At 34.6% G+C, this 19,052-nt stretch overlaps 1 protein-coding gene across 2 annotated transcripts in view; it reads right to left on the bottom strand.

Annotated features, from left to right (window-relative positions):
* The window catches only part of LOC129000843 (nudC domain-containing protein 3-like), a 21,463-nt gene extending 2,411 nt beyond the window's left edge, over positions 1-19,052 (bottom strand). The window contains exons 1-9 of one of the 2 annotated variants that reach the window (XR_008491362.1): positions 18,779-19,052; positions 13,560-13,688; positions 13,018-13,149; positions 12,035-12,122; positions 7,624-7,806; positions 7,166-7,291; positions 5,486-5,548; positions 2,086-2,191; positions 73-163 (exon numbers count right to left, since the gene is read on the bottom strand). Coding sequence is in view for 1 of the 2 variants with exons in the window: in XM_054427889.1 (XP_054283864.1) it covers positions 2,096-2,191; positions 5,486-5,548; positions 7,166-7,291; positions 7,624-7,806; positions 12,035-12,122; positions 13,018-13,149; positions 13,560-13,688; positions 18,779-18,882 (921 nt within the window). In the remaining variant the exon portion in view is untranslated. Of the gene's footprint in view, positions 1-72; positions 164-1,853; positions 2,192-5,485; positions 5,549-7,165; positions 7,292-7,623; positions 7,807-12,034; positions 12,123-13,017; positions 13,150-13,559; positions 13,689-18,778 lie in introns of those variants that run through there. The other variant, XM_054427889.1, reaches the window with a different exon arrangement.

Below are 19,052 nucleotides of genomic sequence, written 5' to 3'. Positions count from 1 at the left end.
ATATTTAACTTGTATAAAAGAAAAAAAATTAAATCTGTGTCCTTCTCTATAGTAATGTAAAAAGGGGCAAACCTGGTGTGTGCAATCCCTATTAAACTCAATAATGCCGTCAACTTCCACCCCAGCCGGACACCATTTCTTTAATGTGGGTATCTCTCACCAACTAAAACACACATTGTTGAGCTTAGTATGGATCCACGGGATTCGAACCCACGCATGTATAAAAGGAACTCGTCTGTGTAACGCCTAGCCATCTGAGCTAACATGCCACTGACAGCCGAATGCTACAAGTGTTGCTATAAGCACACTAGTGCTCTTAGGTGAGATACAATGAACTAATGCCACGAGCTACACACGGGCTTAGGTTTTTTAAAGTGTTAATACAAGCTGAATCTTTACCTACTAGCTTTGTTTTTAACTACTTAACAATTTTCAGGCATCAAACAAACTATTGTTTGGCTTAGTGAGGTTTGTCTGTCCATGTAACATTGACAAATTTGACAAATTGACAAAGGTAAAAATTAAATTAGGTTTTAAGTAAAAACATCTCATCAACAATATTGCTACAAGAATTTAGTACTTTTCGATTCTTTTTCTTTTGCTAAGTATACTTTGTATATTAGTGTTAAACATTTTATACAGTAAAAAGATCTGAACCAAAACAAGCTTTGTATTTTATCCTCCTTCATATAACAAAAAACAGTTTTGATTGTTTCCTACATCAAACAAGGTTAAGCTTTGAAAACGAATTGATTTTAAAACAAACTATGTCCTTTGAACAAACTTTTAAAAAATTGAGACAGGTAATTAGGAGAAAATCCACTTCAACAATGTGAGAATGTGTGGTGCTGGGCATATACTCTGACGGACAATAAGATACAAGACGTTATAATTGACCAACTTCCAATGATGTTGCTACTTGAATCAAAGCTGATGATGGCTGCCCAGTTGGCAACCCAGACTTTGTATACATAAAAATTGGAGCTCCAGAAATTTTTGATAGCACCCCACTCTTCGCGATTGGATCCGATGGCCTATTGTTTACTTTTCCCGTGCAAGGAACCGAGTTTTGTTTAGGGGATGTCTCAAATCAAAGAAAGAGCTTCTGCTAAAAGAAATAAAGTGACCCAACTTCAATTTGCTACACACAGATTATTGCTAAGGCGACAATTTGTCATCAGTTCTTCATACTGTAAAAGCTCTGTTTTTCTAGACAGGCTTGAAGTTAAACGTTATAAATTGAAAGCTTTCAAATAAAAACTTTAATAAAACAAAGTCTTTGCTTTGATGAGAAATTTGAAAGCTCATTCAATGCTTGAATTCTTTGAAAGCTTCATTCATGTTTGACTAGTTTAGCTCGTTCTTCTTTTATGTTCTCATAAAACTGAACATATTTCTGTGGGATACAGGACACAAGTAGTCACATGTAGTCTTTGTGGACGCCCAAATGCAAGATTAAAAAAGGCCGCCAACCTCTTAAAAAAATCTGGATGAGATAGAGGTTTCAAAGTGAAACTGAAATAATATTTGATAGAGGAGATTTATTCATTTAACAAATAGAAGATCTACCAATCACGATGATTGTAGACTACTAAGTATTCTGCTGCACATGTTACACACATGTTACATGCTGCCTATGTTTCATTCTTGTTGCATGCATATCCTTTAGGTTTCAGTAGAAACAGAAATATTTAATGGTTGTTTTGAGTCTCCTTAGTTCTTTTACTTTTTGTATGTGATGCATTTAATTTTTATTTTAATACTATCTTGGAAATTTTTTCAAGTAGAATAAACACAGAACTAAAAGCAAATAAACTAAAAGTTTATATTCCATAAGTTAGTTTCTTTAAACAGCAGATGATTATTAATGACAGTGTAGTTTTATGACACTTCCATTATAATTAATTAGGTATATTATCCATGAAATATTGAAAAACAAAATTGTTACAAGATAAAAATTAACTTTTAGATCTATCTAGACATGGTCAGGTTTCAATCTAATAAACTAATCCATCTATAGTTTTACTATAAAAAATATATTACAAAATACATTAAAAAATACAGATAGCACATTCACAAACTCACAAAAACAATATCACTGCGGCAGTTGTAGTACTGATGGGTCAAATGGTTGGCCTTGAAACGGAGATCCTTGAGCATTCCACGCTTTCTTGAGAATATCAATTTTCTCCTGAAAGCACAATAAAAATTATAATTTGTTGTCATTTCTAATAGAATGCATTTTAATTACCAGCTGATCGTATGATAGACATCATCATCATCGTCTTGTCTCCCATGGTTGCAACCAAGAAAAAAAAATTTGAGGCCTCAAGTAAGTGAGGCCCCCGGCAACCGCTGTTAGGAAAATACGGCCCTGCTTGGGACCAGACAATTTTCGATTCTGAATTATCGCCAATGACGTTAGCTAATCCCTGTAATGACCACACACCGCGTCAATGACCGTTTGTCGTCTTTTTCCGTCGTTCTGTAAAGTGAAAAATATTGTGATTGCCATTCATCATTACAATGAAGCCCAACTCACAGGAGTTGCTGTGATTGTAATAAATCCAAGGGCGGTCCCAGGGCGGGTCAGGGGGGTCATGACCCCCCCAAAATATTTTTTATATACAGGGTGGGGCAATGAGAACGCCACAATTTGTTTTAGCTGTCACATGTTAATTGTTGCAACAACGAATGATCAGCTGTGCTTAAAGCATCAATTAAACTATGCCATTTTAGTAAATATTATGCCCGAGGTTATTAACACTGAGATTTTGATGTGCAAACCTATTTTTAAAGTAGTGGTTCTTGTGCAAAAACCTAGAGATTGTTTGGACCACATTCCATCCTTGGTCAACATGGCACTGTTCCAGATTGGAAAACAATGGTGAACTGGGTAAAATTATTTAGGATAAACGCTTAAACCTTAAAAATGATCGGTGGGTGCCGCAAAACTCTTTGTACACCAGCAAAAGTTGAAAGAGTGCGAGTCGCAGTAACTCAAAGTCCAAAGAGATTTGCCAGGAGGCTGTTGTTGTTAAAAGCTTTACGTTGGCTCCTTTTTTTGGAAGGGGGGGGGGGTTTCTAATAAGCTACTTGAAGTTCGAGGTTTTTCAAAGTCACCCCACAGATTTGCTTGAACCGAAGCTAAGAATTGTCCAAAAACTAAAGTTATTCCTGAAGAAATGCTGGAGGAGTATTTGATGGATTTTTCAAGTGCCTAGTGTCTAGAAGGACAAGGACGTCACTTGCAGGATTTCGTTCTCAAGAAATGGAAAAATGACTTTGTTAAGTTAAAATGGCAAAAGATAAGCTGTGTTTTGATGTGCTATTTATATCCATAGGGTGAATATTATTGAGTTTGTACTGCTTATAAATTGGGGCGGTTTCATTGCCCCACCCTGTATATAAACTATTATACCAGGGGAACTTTAATAATTTTTATTGCAAATCGTTCTGCCAAATTGAAATTTATTGTAGTCTTTACACTTGTGGCGAATGAAAGGACTAATTACAATCTCTAACCTAAAACTCATCGTTCGAGTCTGACTGTTTTTTTGTACGTTATGAAAAGTAGGGATGATCGGCAGACGACGGACGCTTTCAGCCTATACAGCAACGGCAGTGTCCAATGCTGACATTCGACGTTCGGCCGCATTCTTCTTCTTATTTATTTTTTCGGTATTTAATGTTATCATTCATTTTAACATAGATTGAAAACTTGAATTGGGCTTGGGTATTGGATAAAGAAAAGAAGTACGTAAAGAGGAAAACGTAGCGAACGAACTTCAACCAGGACGTGATTGAGCCATGCGAACGAGATCATCTTGAAAATTAAGAAGTTAAACGGGGCAAAGCCCGCGGGTTACAGCTAGTATCATATATAAGAATACCACAACCCAATTGGCATGTTGCTAGCCATAAAACAACAAAATGGTAGTGTCTCAGACTTAGATGTGGAAGGGACAGATTTAATTCCCAGCACAACCACAAAATAGTTGCACAAAAACTTTATTCTCACGTTGACCCCTTGTAAAATGCCACTGGCACTGGCGTAGAAAAAGTGAGAACACTGAGAACCAATTCTCCAGACGGTAGCAGTGACGGGACGCCGACGGCAACGTTAGTTGGATATGGATAGTGTACTTTGTGTAGGTTAACTGTTGCTTGCTGGGCAGGGATAATGCAGTCGTTTTGGGACCAAGTTCTTAAACACTTCTTAGATAAAATAATTTCTCTGGTTCGAAATCTTGGTCTGATTTTGGACATTTTCCGTTTAGCATGCACATTGGCACCAGTTGAAAGCATGGTGGAAGGAAAATACATTGAAAGGGTGTTTTCGAAAATCAATAATGCTTGAATGTGTTGTAATGTTGCGGTATTCCTTTGATATTAAAACCCCAAGTCTAAATAATGAAAAAACATGACATTATACAAGTTTATTTTTAGACATTTCTTTGACGTTTAAATAAACTGGGAAGCTTGAACACATTAAACTAGGTCCCCAAAATAGCTTCAAAGCCACTCGTTTTAGCACGTTATTTCCAATTTTTTTCCCGTAGCCCCTCCTATGCTGGACCCCCGGTGACCCCCCAAAATTTATGTCTAGGACCGCCCTTGAATAAATCATTACAACTGTTTGCTCAACGTGAGAGATGACGAATATTGCTGCAGTCAGATACAATTAACAAAGTTGTTTCTACGACCACGGCAGACGATTTTAAGTGTTGCTGCCATGGTAAGGAATTATCACAAATGTTGCCGTGATCATAGGAAATTATCTTGGATGTGCCTGCGAATTATCGGGAACTATGCGGAAATTATCGTGTTACATGATTACTCGGTACAGAAATAGATTTCACAAATAAATGAGGAATCAAATGCTCAAAACATTAGACACAGGAAGACTCCCTTTCATAAATTATTGCAATACAAAGTTAACCGACTCTGATAAGGGACTAATAAATACTAAACCAGAATTACAAGATTGTATTTTCCTAACTTAAATTGATCAAACTCAATGGTCATTGGTTGCTGTGAGGGGAAGATCTTAATGACAAGAATAATGTATCATATACAGTAGAGTCCCGCAAACTCGTCACTCGATAACCCCGGTAGTCTGGATAGCTTGGCCATCACCTGGCTCAGAAAATTAGTAATTTTTGAGTCTGAGTTAAACGTGGACTCAAGACAGCTCAAGTAAAATCATTTGCAACTTGTACCTACCAAGGATTTGTCGTACTGACTTGTAATATAAATATTAAAGACGGTTAAAAAGCTTAGAAATTGTAGTGTTCTTATTTTTAAACCTAGTTCCCTATAACCCGGCATTTCACAAACTCAGCACCCTTCCAGTCCACATTATGCCGAGTTTGCGGGACTCTACTGCATATACTTTTTTCAATGAATGTTATTTGTCTGATATAATAGTGATCAAATATTTTAAAGCCCTAACTAATTATCTGGATACTGTCCCTATGTTTACCTGGTGTTCTGGGGGTAAAATGCCAAGGCGTTTGTTTTCCTCTCTAACTAAAATCTTCTCAACCTGTAAAATACATAGTTTTACAATACGGTAAAATAAATATTTAAAAAAAGATTTAAAATAAATACTTTTGATACCAGCAGGAGCAACCTTGATCCTTATGTCAAGTAAATGTTTGTGTTCTTTAAACCATCAACAAGGTTATGCTGTGGATTAAACCTGAACTAGGAGTTTTTTGACAATGCTTATGAATGCTTGAGTTCTGTTCAAACATGTCAGTCTAACATGATGTCCCTTTAAGGGAGCTCGTCTAGTGGTAGAGCATGGAGCTTCATTGCCTGAGGTCCCGGGTTTAATTCTTCCCAACTATATGTGATAATGCCGCAACCCTCTAGGACTAGCCTGAAGTAATGTGTAAAACAATTCCGATAGCGTCCTAGGATGTGAAGGTGGGACATAAAATAAATAAGAAAAACACCCTTTAGTAGGCCCTACAGGGTGAGGTAGTAAAACGGCACGATTCCAAAACCAGCTGACAAGGAATTGAGGGCTATTAGAGTACGGTGGAAATGGCCATAGGTGTCTAGACAAGTGGGAATTTAAGTAGCAATGTAACGTTGGACGAGTGCACAACACACGTTTGCTGTAAAGGCATATTACAAATAACGTGGATATTAAGGTTTGTGCTCAGTGCAGGGGTGCCCATCCCCCCCAAAGCTCACGTCTCAGAATCCCCCCCAAATTCGTTGGTTAACCCATGCCGGAAGGTCTGGGGGCTAACCCATAGTTATGTTTATAATGGGGGGAGGGAAGGGGTGCCCCCGACACTTCTTTAAATTTATGGGAATTTAAGCGTTTGAATCAAACTTTTAACCCAATTTAATTTATTTATTTTGTACTAAGCTATCAGTATTTTACAAAAAAACACACTTTATTAGTTTCCTTGTAGCAGGAAACCTAGGTACTCGTTAAACCTAATGTTATTAAAATATATTTAATTGAAAATCAATTAAGACAAATGGAAATTCGCTTAGTCGGCAGGTTTGCTGCGGCGGAGGTATATTTTTTAAATGAATTAATTGTTATTTTTCAAAATCATGCCGTTTCACTTCCTCACCCTGTATTACAACTGCTTATTTTTGCCACCATATTTATATGAGCTATGAAAAAAGTACTTGGGCCTCCTATATTCAGCATTTTTTAGGACTTAGATTCATGAGAATGAGATTTTATTTGCCAGTTAATATTTCATACAAATCTTGACATATAATCTTCTATTGAGTAAATGGCGGATTACAAAGATTGTTATTTATTTTAGTCTTAAAATTTCTGGAAAATTAGCACAATAAATTTTAAAATTGTTAAGTTAGTTTTGATCTTGGTCAGAAGTATATATAACAGTACTCCACCCAAACCTGCGCAATAACCAAAATTTATCCATCAATAGACGTAAAATTCAAATCATTGAGCACTTAGTTCAATGAACCTTACTTGTTGTCAAATACACACCTTTTTCAAATCCCGATAATAACAAATTTAATAGGTGTGAAAGTGAAATAGCAAGTATAATATATTATAATGAATAATAATACTCTAATCACAATAGTTTCAAACATAAAGTTTTTTCCCCATCAATATATTTGTCAAGTACTTCTTATGTTTGGTGTAATTAAAATTTACCTGCATTTTATCATCCTCTTGTAGCTCATTAATATGTCTGGTTGTATCAAATTTAGTTGTGTCCAATTTATCTTCAGTTTTAAAAATACTGTCCCACCATTGCTCATTCGCCTTTTCAAGATGAATCTGTGAACAGTTGCGTTTTAGAGTAACAGTATTATATTTTATCAAAGTTTTGTTGTTGCTGCTGTTTTCATTAAACAATACCTACATACATATAGCCAACTTGCCCCTGGGTAAGAATCACAAATAATCTGTAAATGTTACTATGATCTTTTATATTCACACTTAAAACGGTGCTATTGACTTTGGACTAAAGTAAACATCCGATCTATTGTGAGTGCTTCCACAAAAAAGTTGGTATATATCCTCAAAGGTTTTGCCTATAATTATTCATACCCTTTTAAGAATTGATGGAAATCTGAACCCTTAACATTATAAGACGGATGTTGACTTACGGTAACATGTTTCCCCGGGGTCAGTGTCCAGATGGACTCCTCACGTAGGTGTTTGTAGTTGAGCTCTCCCTCCACCAGAGTGTTCATACGTCCTTCGTGGTCCCTACAAGATACAGTCACCCGTGTAGAACCCACTTCCACCGTGACACCTTTACTGCTGGTTAGCCAATTTGGGACAGGCACCTAGACATAGACATAGACATACTTTATTTGCACAAAACATTCCATACATGTCATAACATTTATAATAGGTGCATTATCAAAATTAAATCCATACATAAAATATTTAACACTAGCAACAGTGCCCGTTGTGGTTAAATACAACGGTCTCTAGTAAAATAATGGTTATGAAATCCACACACCACTTTACTCACTAATAAAGCTAATATTAATGGTACAGTTTAAGCACATAACATTAGAATCACACATTTAACATAAGGAACACACTTTAAACATATGCAAATTGTTAACAACAACATTTATAAAGAAAAATTTATTAGATAACAATATAACAATAAGCTGTTGAATTATTAACACATGTTTCGTATAATTAGATTATGCATACTGGTAAACCAATTATTGCCATCTATAAAAATAATTGGTTTTTTTCCGAGTCGGGTTAGCTCTTCTACCCGTCCGATTTTCATAATTTGGGCCTTAAACTAAAGGTATGGACGTACATTTGCCATCAAGCATCGGCATTCATTTTGCCGTATATTTCGAGCTATGCACAAACTGGCGATGGTTTACAGGAGGGCTCTTCTACCTGCCCGATTTTCATAATTTTGGTCTTAAAATAAAGCTATGCAAGCACATATTTGTCATCAAGCATCATCATTAATTTATCTCATGTATTACTCAACGAAAGAATTTTTTCTCTTCAATTGAAGATGTATTTCAGCAGTTTTAATTACATTATACATTTTGGTCTAAAAACATTAAGTGAAATACCAGCTCTTTCATTTGAGCTATTGATTATTAAGATCGGACTACCTAAAGCACACTGCTGAATCACGAATCAACAATAAATACAATCGTTTTAGTAACTATCTGCAATCAATGATACGTAACTCTATTTTTATTTAAGTCATTTTATATGTCTTTGTCTTAAAATACTTCAAAGGCTTTCACTTGAGATATTGATAGTTTTAATCAGTTAAGTTCAAGATACTGTATCGCTCGATCAGAAAATATAAATTTGATTATATCTTGGATATGGAATTTAGTTTTAGATACATTTACTTAATTCTAATTACGTTAATCTATTTGTTTTGACCTAAGAACTTTCATTGAAATACCAGCTTCCATTTCATTAAAGCAAACAGCTAAATCACGACCAAAACAAATTGTTCAAAAAATGGAGTTATTTATCATCGATTTATAGCCAAACGATCTTGCTTGCAACCTCAACAGTACTTTCATAATTGTTTGCAAACCTTCACAAATTAGGCTATCCAATGACCTATTAATTAATCAAATCGGTTCAGTAGAACTGTAGATTTAATTGTACAAAGTTTAACAACAACATCTTTAATTCAGTATTTTCTCACTACTACAAACCTGGAGGTTGCTTAACGTTTTTGCAAATAACTTTAAAACGGCGAGGAAATCGACCAAAGTGGAAGGTGATATTCTGAAAGAGAATAAAATTTCCTACAAATTACTATTATTAATTTCTTGAATATACTCAATAAAGGCAGCCTAAAGTTGGTTACAAATATAAAATTGAAAATATAAACCTGGAATAAAAGGAGTTTTAAATGTATTATTTTTTATTTTTTTACCTTAAATATCTAATAAAATCAAACTTTCATAATTATTTGCAAATCTACACAAATTAGGCTTTCCAACGACTCATTAAGTAACAAAATCGGTCCGGTAGAAGTCTAGATTTAGTTGTACAAAGTTTAACAAAAATATATCTAATTCAGTATTTTCTCACCACTATAAATTTGGAGATCACTTAGATTATTGCCAATATCTTTTAAATGGAGGGGAAATCGACCAAAGTAGATGTGATATTCTGAAAGAGAATAAAATTTACTACAAATAACTACTATGCAATTCTTGAAAATACTTAATAAAGGCAGCCAAAAGCGGGCTACAAATAGAATCTTGAAAACAGAAACTTGAAAAACCCAGTTTTTAATGTATTTTTGTTATTTTTAATTTTTCACCACAAATATTTAATAAAATCACAATTTTATAATTATTTGCAAATCTACATGGGTTAGGCTTTCTAATGACCCATTAATTAACAAAATCGGTCCAGTAGAAGTCTAGATTTAGTTGTACAAAGTTTAACAAAAATATCCCAAACTCAATATTTTCTCATTACTATAAGTTCGGATGTTGCTTAGCTTTTTTGCAAACAACTTTTAAATGGTGAGGAAATCGACCAAAGTGGAAGGTGATATTCCGAAAGAGAATAAAATTTCCTACAAATTGATACCATACACTTCTTGGAAATATTCAAAAATGGCAGCTAAAAGTCGCGCCCAAATAAAAAGTGTGAAAAACACCGTTTTCAATGTATTTCTTATGGAAAACACATTTTCTTTAATTTATCACCACAAATCATAACAAAAACAAACTTTCATAATTATTTGCAAATCTGCACGACTTAAGCTTTCCAACGACCCATTAATTAATAAAATCGGTCCAGTAGAACTCTAGATTTAGTTGTACAAAGATTTTTAAAACTGAATTATATATAGAACTAGCTGACCCAGCGAACTTCGTATCGCCTAAGTTATAGGTTTCCCCTAAGACAGACCGATGGAAAGAAAGTACCGTTACGTTTAATTTTCAAGATGATCTCGTTCGCATCGCTCAATCACGTCCTGGTTGAAGTTCGTTCGCTACGCTCACTCACCTTTGGGTTGGAGCTCGTTCGCTACGCTCACTCACCTTTGGGTTGGAGCTCGTTCGCTACGCTCACTCACCTTTGGGTTGGAGCTCGTTCGCTGCGCTCACTTGCCTTCAGGTTAGCTCGTTCGCTACGCTCACTCGCCTCCAGGTTGAAGTTCGTTCGCTACGCTCACTCACCTTTTGGTTGCAAATTAGCTGTTGTCATAAATGTAAAAGAAATAATAGTGCTGCACCCTGTTGGTAATCCTTGTAACTTTAATGCTATTGAACATCATAGAACAGAACCAACTTGTTTAATTGAAACAGCTGTTAAGATTCATTAATTCCATTTCTCATAAGGTTAACATGGGAAACTCCAGAGCCACTGGGGCGGAGCCCTTTTAAGAATTTCGAAACGGGAAATAGTTTACGTCCGATTCGCATACCTACAGAATTTACACACCAAATTTCATAACGATCGGTGAAGTCGTTCCGGAGGAGTTTGCAGACAAACACTGTGACACGAGAATTTTATATATTAGATAGATTTAAACTTAACTTAAAATTAAACACTTAAAATGAAAAAAAAAATGGAAAAATGTTCTAAATTGAAGTTTTTTAAAAATCTTCAATTAAGTAAAAAGCCTTGTCAATCAGTAAATTATCTATTGTCTCTTTAAATTTGTTTTTTTTATGACTTATAGCATGGCGGAAGCACATTGTACAATCTTAGCCCATCGGCCAGCATACAATGGAGATTTTTCATATAGGGTCAAACGGTGTCTGGGGAGTCTAGATATATTTTTTTTATTTCGGGTTTCATACCTGTGGTTAAAATGTATTGTTTCTGGTAGCTAATTTTTAACTGAATGTATGTAATTTAATAATTCTAGAAAATACAACCCCGTTAATGTCTGAATTTTTAAATTTTGAAAATGTCTCTTTACAAGAACTGCAAGGATGAGAGTTGGTAATAATGCGAATAATACGTTTTTGTATCCTGAATATAATTTTAATACCAGTAGCTTGACCTCATAAAATTATGCCATATCTTAATACAGACTCCACATAAGCATGATAAACGACTTTAAGTATTAATAGAAGAAACACAGTCCCTTAAATGTATGAATAAAGATGACATCAACCTAATTTTGGTACCGGTATGTAAATAATTCAAATGTGAATCCCATTACGTTTGTCATCTACATAAACCCCTAAGAGTTTATGAGCTTCAACTAAATTAAAAGAACAGTTTTCCATGTTTTTGTATCTAGTAGAAAATTTAATAAAATTTGTTTTTTCAACATTAAATAACATATCTGCATTACAAACAGAACAACAACCCCTAGGATTGTTTCAATAAGCAATTCTATGAAGTTTTATTGTAAATAGAATAAAAAACTGCCTCATTTAATTAATAACTATTCTTACTGCAGTAAAAATTCTGTTAGCGAATCGGATATTTTGAGTTTGGACAGTTGGTGTTCTACTGTACACGTTTATTTTAAGTCCAGGAAAAAAAATTAATTTTTAAATGCAAAAAAATAATAACTGTACACACTTTTATATCTACTTCTGTAAGAGTCTGAGACCATCTGTAGCTCCCACGGTCTGCGCCATTGTATGTGTCACTGCTGATGTCATCATCACTACAACACATGGCAGAAACTTCAATTAGCATGAAGTTATCAATTAAGTTAAATTTCCAAAAGTTAAACTGTAACCCTTACACTCTTTTAGACTATTTTTAGGTTACATTAATCGGCCATCTGACAGCAGTCTTTTCCAGCAGCTTGGGTGAATTTCACATCTTTTGCGTTTGCTGCTCGGATGGTTAGTACTCAACATGCAGCACTGGGTAAGACCCCTTTTTTATACAAAATTATTGCTGAGTGGTGATAACTACTAGGCAGCTTTGAAAGTTAAATTATTCGGAACTTGTAGGAAGAAGCTGCCGAACTGATTACGAGAGTAAGATCGCCAATGTTAATGTCAAGTCAATCTGCAGAGATAGCTGATGTTGAAAAAATTCTGTGCTATTTATTTCAATGACGGCCAGCAGAAGTAACCAACCGAGCGCAAAAGGTTAAGATAACTGTTATTCTAGCTAAACATAAAAGCAAGGTATGAAAAATTACCGTAGTTGTTTCCAATAAAATGCCAAACTAACAGAGCCTTTTAAAATTTTGTATTACATAAGCTTAGAAATAAGTTAAATTGTGCTGCAGGTATTATGGTTCGGGTATAGTAGAATCCTAATACTAGGATGGAGTAAGTCCAAGTCCAAGTGTTGAAAATTTATATTAAATGTTGGCAAAAAATTGAGCTACCGGTATTGCAACGTTTTTTATGATCAAGAAGAACTCGACTTATCAACTATCGTGTTGCCATCTCTTTAAGTTCTACTAGTACTATTTTTTTATGAAGATGCGTCCCAAAAATATTTCCAATTCAAATGTCAGATACAAAATCTACACAAATAGAATCCATAACACCCAACAATTCTTTTAGTCTCATAAAAAAGTAATGTGTTGTGTGACGTACCAAACTTGCAGGTTTCTTGATATTTCCTGTTCGGTTGGCTGCACTGCCTCAATTGGCTCGGTCTCATAGTCGGTGGTAACTACTTCTTCCTCATGGATCACTACGTTGGCTAAACTGTTTTCCATACATGATCTGAAATTATTTATTAGGTACTCACATGACATTTGGAGATGAATTCAAAACATTTCTCTAAACATAATTAAAATTACCACGACAAAAATATTTTAAATGCCATCCAAACTAACTCACGAACACCTTACGTAAAAAGTTGTGTACCCTGACTGAAGTAGAAACTTTTAAACCTAGGTAGGTAGGAATATTGTTTTAGTTTAGGCCTCTATGGTTATTGATATTGAAACACTATTCACAATCCTCAAGAGATTTTACAATATGAAAAAAGAAATTCTTTGAATCGCATCGATGCATCGAATCAAAAAGAAAATGCTGCATCACGCACCCCTACTGATTAAAGAGAATCTTTATAGTAAAATTACAAAAATTTGTTAAATATTGTTCTTGATGATTGATAATATAATTCTTACACATTTCCGTTAGTAGCTGCTGCTATTTTCTGCCACTTCCTGAATGTGTCTCTGACAGCCAATTCTGCGACTCCAGGGAGGAATCCAATCTTGCCATCTTGGTTGTCTTTGACAAGATAAAAGTCAGTTCTGGAATCACCAAACACAACTGTGTAAAAAGTATGGTAAGATGAGTTTTGTTTAGCCTATCTTGTCTGATACAATCAAGACCCAAAACTCATTTGTAGGTTTAATGTAACAAAAAAAAACTGTAAATAACAGTGAAGAGCAGGGGTGCCCACAGGGGGGTTTGATGTCGCAAAATGCGACATCAGAAATTTATTTGGGGGGGATTTTATGATTTTGGGGGGGATTCAAGCCATTCAAGCCAGTGGTTGGTTGAAAGCATATAAAAGATTAATCAGATAATTTTTACGACCTCCTTAATTTATTACTGGGGTAATTATGAAATAAAAATCCCGTTTGACATTTTATCTTGATTAATAAATCATTTTATAATTGCTATAAAATATATAGATACTTTTATGTGGATTTCCACTTTCTGACTCGTATCATGTTTGACAGTGAGAACAATTCCATGCCAACTGCTGTCAAAGGATTATGGTTGGCTTATTAAATTGTATTTGCAATTTGAGATTGTTTTTACCTTTCATTATGAACTCATTCTCAAATAGCCTCATTGCCTTGAGGACCTATTGATGGTTTTTTAGGTTTGTTTATTATAATATATTCTTGATTCATAAAAAAACAGTATTATGATAATGATAATCATTTTGCTATTTTTACAACATGAACAACAACATGAAAGCTTGTGATAGTATTTTGGCTCTCCCAAATAATTATGCCTGGGTCATTTATTCATTGGAAGAAATTGACATACAGTACTGTGACATTTAATTAAGGTTTTTGATAGGCTATGAGTTTACGTTAACTTCAAGAACTGAAACACATGATTCTGGATTAATTAAATTGTATTTGTTATTGTCTTTTCTTGAATCTAGAAAGAGCTTCAAACAAATTTTACTAGTCTTAGAATAGATATATAATTATTTTTTTACGCCATACTACACTATTTTGACGAACTTCCCATGCAAGGATTTAGTCCATAAAACAGCTTTTTGTCCCTATTCAATGGGGTTTCATACAGTAGGCCTACTACTGTACTGTAATGAGTTTAGCTTGACACCAATCAGCTGATTATACTGTATTTGGGTGGCAATGAGTGGTTATAACAAAAATATAACCTCTGACTAGTGATTTTTAGTCCTTTAGTTGGTGGTAATACAGGGATTTGAACGGATTTAGTAGTATGGCGTAAACTATCGTACGTCACTCGTCCAAAATGTGTTGGCCGGACTCGTATAAAAAAGAAACACTACTCGACTTCGTCTCGCACGGGATTCAGGACTAGTAACGTAATATAATATTTTACCACACTATGATGTTTTTAACTGTTTTACATATAGCCTAGATAGGTACATTAATTGGTGGCTGAAAGTTACGTTTTGCAGGCCATGCTAGCTGTCATCGTCATTCGGGGATCGAGCAGGTTATTACATCCCTAGGGCCGCAAAATCAGCTGCCCGCTTTAAAAACACAATCAGTATCCATAGCATTGCAATAGAGTTGTTTTATTGTCACCGCTACCTAGCAACTATTTATTATTATTTTTTCTGATTCCTTGAATTATTTATCCACATGTCCTTAAAGTTGTAGTTGTGTTGACTATATCAGTCTGTAGTGCATTATCATTGAGGTGAATTAGTGGTAATAGGGTATAGTGTGGGGTGGTGAATAATAGCGTTCGTACCACGGACTGAAATGGTTTTGCAGTTCTCGATCGTTTTAAGTCCTCGACCTCGTATCAAACTTAAAAACTACCTCGAACCAGCAAAACCTCATTTTGGCCCTAGGCACAAAATATACTACCTATTATGTTCAGGCCTAGTCATATTTTTGAGGCTGAAAATTTTACACCTACAGGACCAAACTCAGAAGTGGATTGAAGGGCAATTTAGAAAATATCTCAAACTTTTTGACATAACTTTAAGTACTTTCTCCCCTAAATTTAATATGGTAAAAGAATTGTTTATGTAAAAAAACCCTGATCCCAAAAAAGTGGTTTTCGAAGTGATGCGTGTGTGTATGTGTGTATGTATGGTACAGAGCTACAGACCACGCCTGTAGCTGTTTGATGAAATTCGGTACCTATTTTAAGTACCAATCCATGGTCTCTCCAGATGTTTTTTTTTCATTTTGGATTTTTAATAGTAATATTTCATAAAAACCTATAAAATAATGGATGAATAAAATTTTCTCAGAACTGGCCCGAACGATTTTGATTAATAATTAACATGTTGTACTCTTTGACTACAGGTATGACAAAAATTGTATAAACCCTCTATGCCGTAAAAATTATGGTTCAAAAGTTATTGCAACTTTGTGATTTTCCCTTTTAAAACCTATTAATTCATGGAAAATCGGATTAAAAAGAAAACTACATGGCCAATTTTGATTCAAATTGTGTGCATGTTAAAAATCCAACTCATTTAAATTAAAACTAAACTAACAAATAGTTTGCTACTAGAGTTTTAAAGGAAAATTGTCCATTTAAATTGGGTTAAAAGTTTGATTCAAACGCTTAAATTCCCATAAATTTTAAGAAGTGTCGGGGGCACCCCTTCCCTACCCGCATTATAAACATAACTATGGGTTAGCCCCCAGACCTTAGGCATGGGTTAAACAACAAATTTGGGGGGGATTCTGCGACGTGAGCTTTGGGGGGGATGGGCACCTCTGGTGAAGAGTAGGTATTTATCAACAGATAAGTTATTTGTCGTAATTTGAACAGTAATACAAACTGTTGGACTATTACATTAACCTAAAATAAAAAAATAGTATAGTCTAGGTGAAATATTGTAATGAAAACACAATACTTAAGTTATTTGTAGGAGTAAGGCACTAAGGCCAACTTGAAAAGTTTATTTAAATTTCTTTATTGAACCATGATCAATCATAGGCCCTACTCATTATATGTTTGTGTGGAGATGAATAGTTTTGTTTAGATGTTGAATCACTTCTAGCCTGTAACAGTAGAATTTTTAATATGGTAGGTCTACATGTTAGGCCTACCGTTGAAGCCACCAATTTATACCCAACCTTACTATTGACAAATTTGATGATTTATTGATATGCTGGGAACTGGTGCAGCATGGCTGAAGGGGCTGTTGTGAGATGGCTTCTAGCCTGCTACTTAAGTTAGCGTGAATAGCCTAGATTACTCAATAGAATACTGTTTTCTTCGGGTTATGTTTACATAAGATGTTTTATAATGTAACTTAGTTCTTATCTAAGTAAAGTACAATAATAAAAAAAACAATGAACAAAAAACAATATCTAATAAATATATTGTTTTTGAGAGACTTTGTAACTATATCTATTTGTGCAAGACCTAGGTTTTTAAGCGGAGTAAGTTTAACTTGGGCTATACAGGTCTAGTCTACATGAATTCTTGTTCAAACCAATTCCTTCAAATGACAATTATAGGCCTACACCATAAAAAAAACCTTTAGTCTATCAAATTGTCCTCGGAAGTATTTTAAAATTTAAACTGTTTCAACCCCTTCTTCACATTTTGATAGATCCAGTAGCCTATTTGTTTATTTTTTATTCACAAAAATAATTTTTTCCTCCTGTTCAATACAATTAACTTAACTTAGAATCCCTGTTTTCCGGTCTTGGTTTAACCGGTCCCTGGTTTATCTGGCCCCTTCCAGGAAGTCAATATCAAAATTTGTTACTCACGGCTTACAGACGTGTAGTTACAAGCAAGACTAACTTAAGTTAGTCTTCATGACATGAACGTTATCACAATGTATCTGTTCGTTTACATTTGACTGTACGGAAAGTAAATAAAAGATACGTCTTATAACACTCAAAACATATTTACGCTTATAGTGCTACTCACAAGACGGTTAATATCCAGGGTATTTCTCCAGTCTATACCAGCTCACATCCGAAAAGAAACCAAATTTAATAAATTCAAGCAGCTCTTAAAGGAATATTTTTTAAGAACTCCCTGCTACTCAGTAACAGAATTCTTTAGTATTAGTAAAAAACAGTTAGGCCTAACTTAATTTGAATTCCAAATACTGTAATCCTTAAAGTCATGGTTTTGTTAAAAGTTAAAGTAAAGTAATTTTAGTACTCTTTTTATGTATTTAATTAGCAGTAAGCAATTTTGAATTTAGCTCATGACTCTATTCAAGTTCATGTAATGTGAAACTATAATGAATAAAGAATGTTTTGACTTGACTTTGACTTTGAATATACAAAAAAGTTGGTAAGTGGTGATCGATTTCAATTGGACACTCCAATCATCATCAGACCCAATAGGCAAATGACATTCGCCTCATTTGTCATTCGCAAATGAATCATTTGTCATTCCCCTATTGATCAGACCCAATAGGCAAATGGATGACAAATGATGATGAAGCCGTTTGAATAAACGGCCAGAGGCTACGGCGTGTGGTAGCTGGTTATGAGGGTTCTATAAAGATGGTTCAACATTCAATACTGAACTCCCCTCAACGCTGTTAAGCAATGTATTTGTCAGCTAGAGATGTTATAGCAACGTGGGTTTAGGCTGAAAGACCAAGGCCTTAGGGCTGGAGTCATTAAGGAATACTAACTTGAAATAGGGATGTTGTGATGACACTGTCTTTACAATATTTGGTTTAATATATTAAAGTTCTTGAATGAATAGTGAATCATAATTTACTCGAACCACATATCATCAGACAAGCAAGACAAAAATTAAATAATTTGTGTGAAATTCTGTTTCTTTTTTGGGTCACTAATGCTCCAGCCTCAGAAAACATCAGCTCAGAAGCTCATAAGCGTGACCATTTGACTCAGATATTTCTTTCCGATACGATACTGGCCTCTTGGTATCGATAGGCTACCAAGTAAATATGAGAACAACCGATACCGATACAATACCAGCAGTATCGCAATAAAAGTATCGATAAGATTACCAGAAGCCTACACAAAACAAACAACAAGAGACACCAAGGTTTTGGTAATCCTTGGCTAGGCCTACACTTACTTGTATTTTTCTTTACTTTCTCAGTCTTTCACTAAGTTGCAAACTGAACAGTGGTAAAAACTAAAATTATTATGATCATGATCCTAAAAGCTATTTTAATATAAATTCTTACCTCCTGTATAAAAAGCCAAACACGGAATTTAAAAATGGTAAAATCTGTCCTTCTTCTTTTAAAACATTCAAAAAAAGTTCGTCGTGTTTATCTTCTCTACTCATTTGGACAACTTAGTTTAGTTTATTATCGGGTTAACACAAACACATTGAACACGATTTAAATATTTCAAATAAACAATACAAAATGAAAGAACTTATCGTTTGTTTGGATTTTTATCAACTGTATTTTTATTTTGGTATAAAAGTAAGGAGTAAGGAGTAAGGACCGAGAC

Source organism: Macrosteles quadrilineatus, unplaced genomic scaffold (genome assembly GCF_028750875.1).
Source record: "Macrosteles quadrilineatus isolate MER2022 unplaced genomic scaffold, UCM_ALF_1.0 Scaffold_8__2_contigs__length_117827958, whole genome shotgun sequence".
NCBI lineage: Eukaryota > Metazoa > Arthropoda > Insecta > Hemiptera > Cicadellidae > Macrosteles > Macrosteles quadrilineatus.
This window is presented reverse-complemented; position numbering and strand designations above follow the sequence as displayed.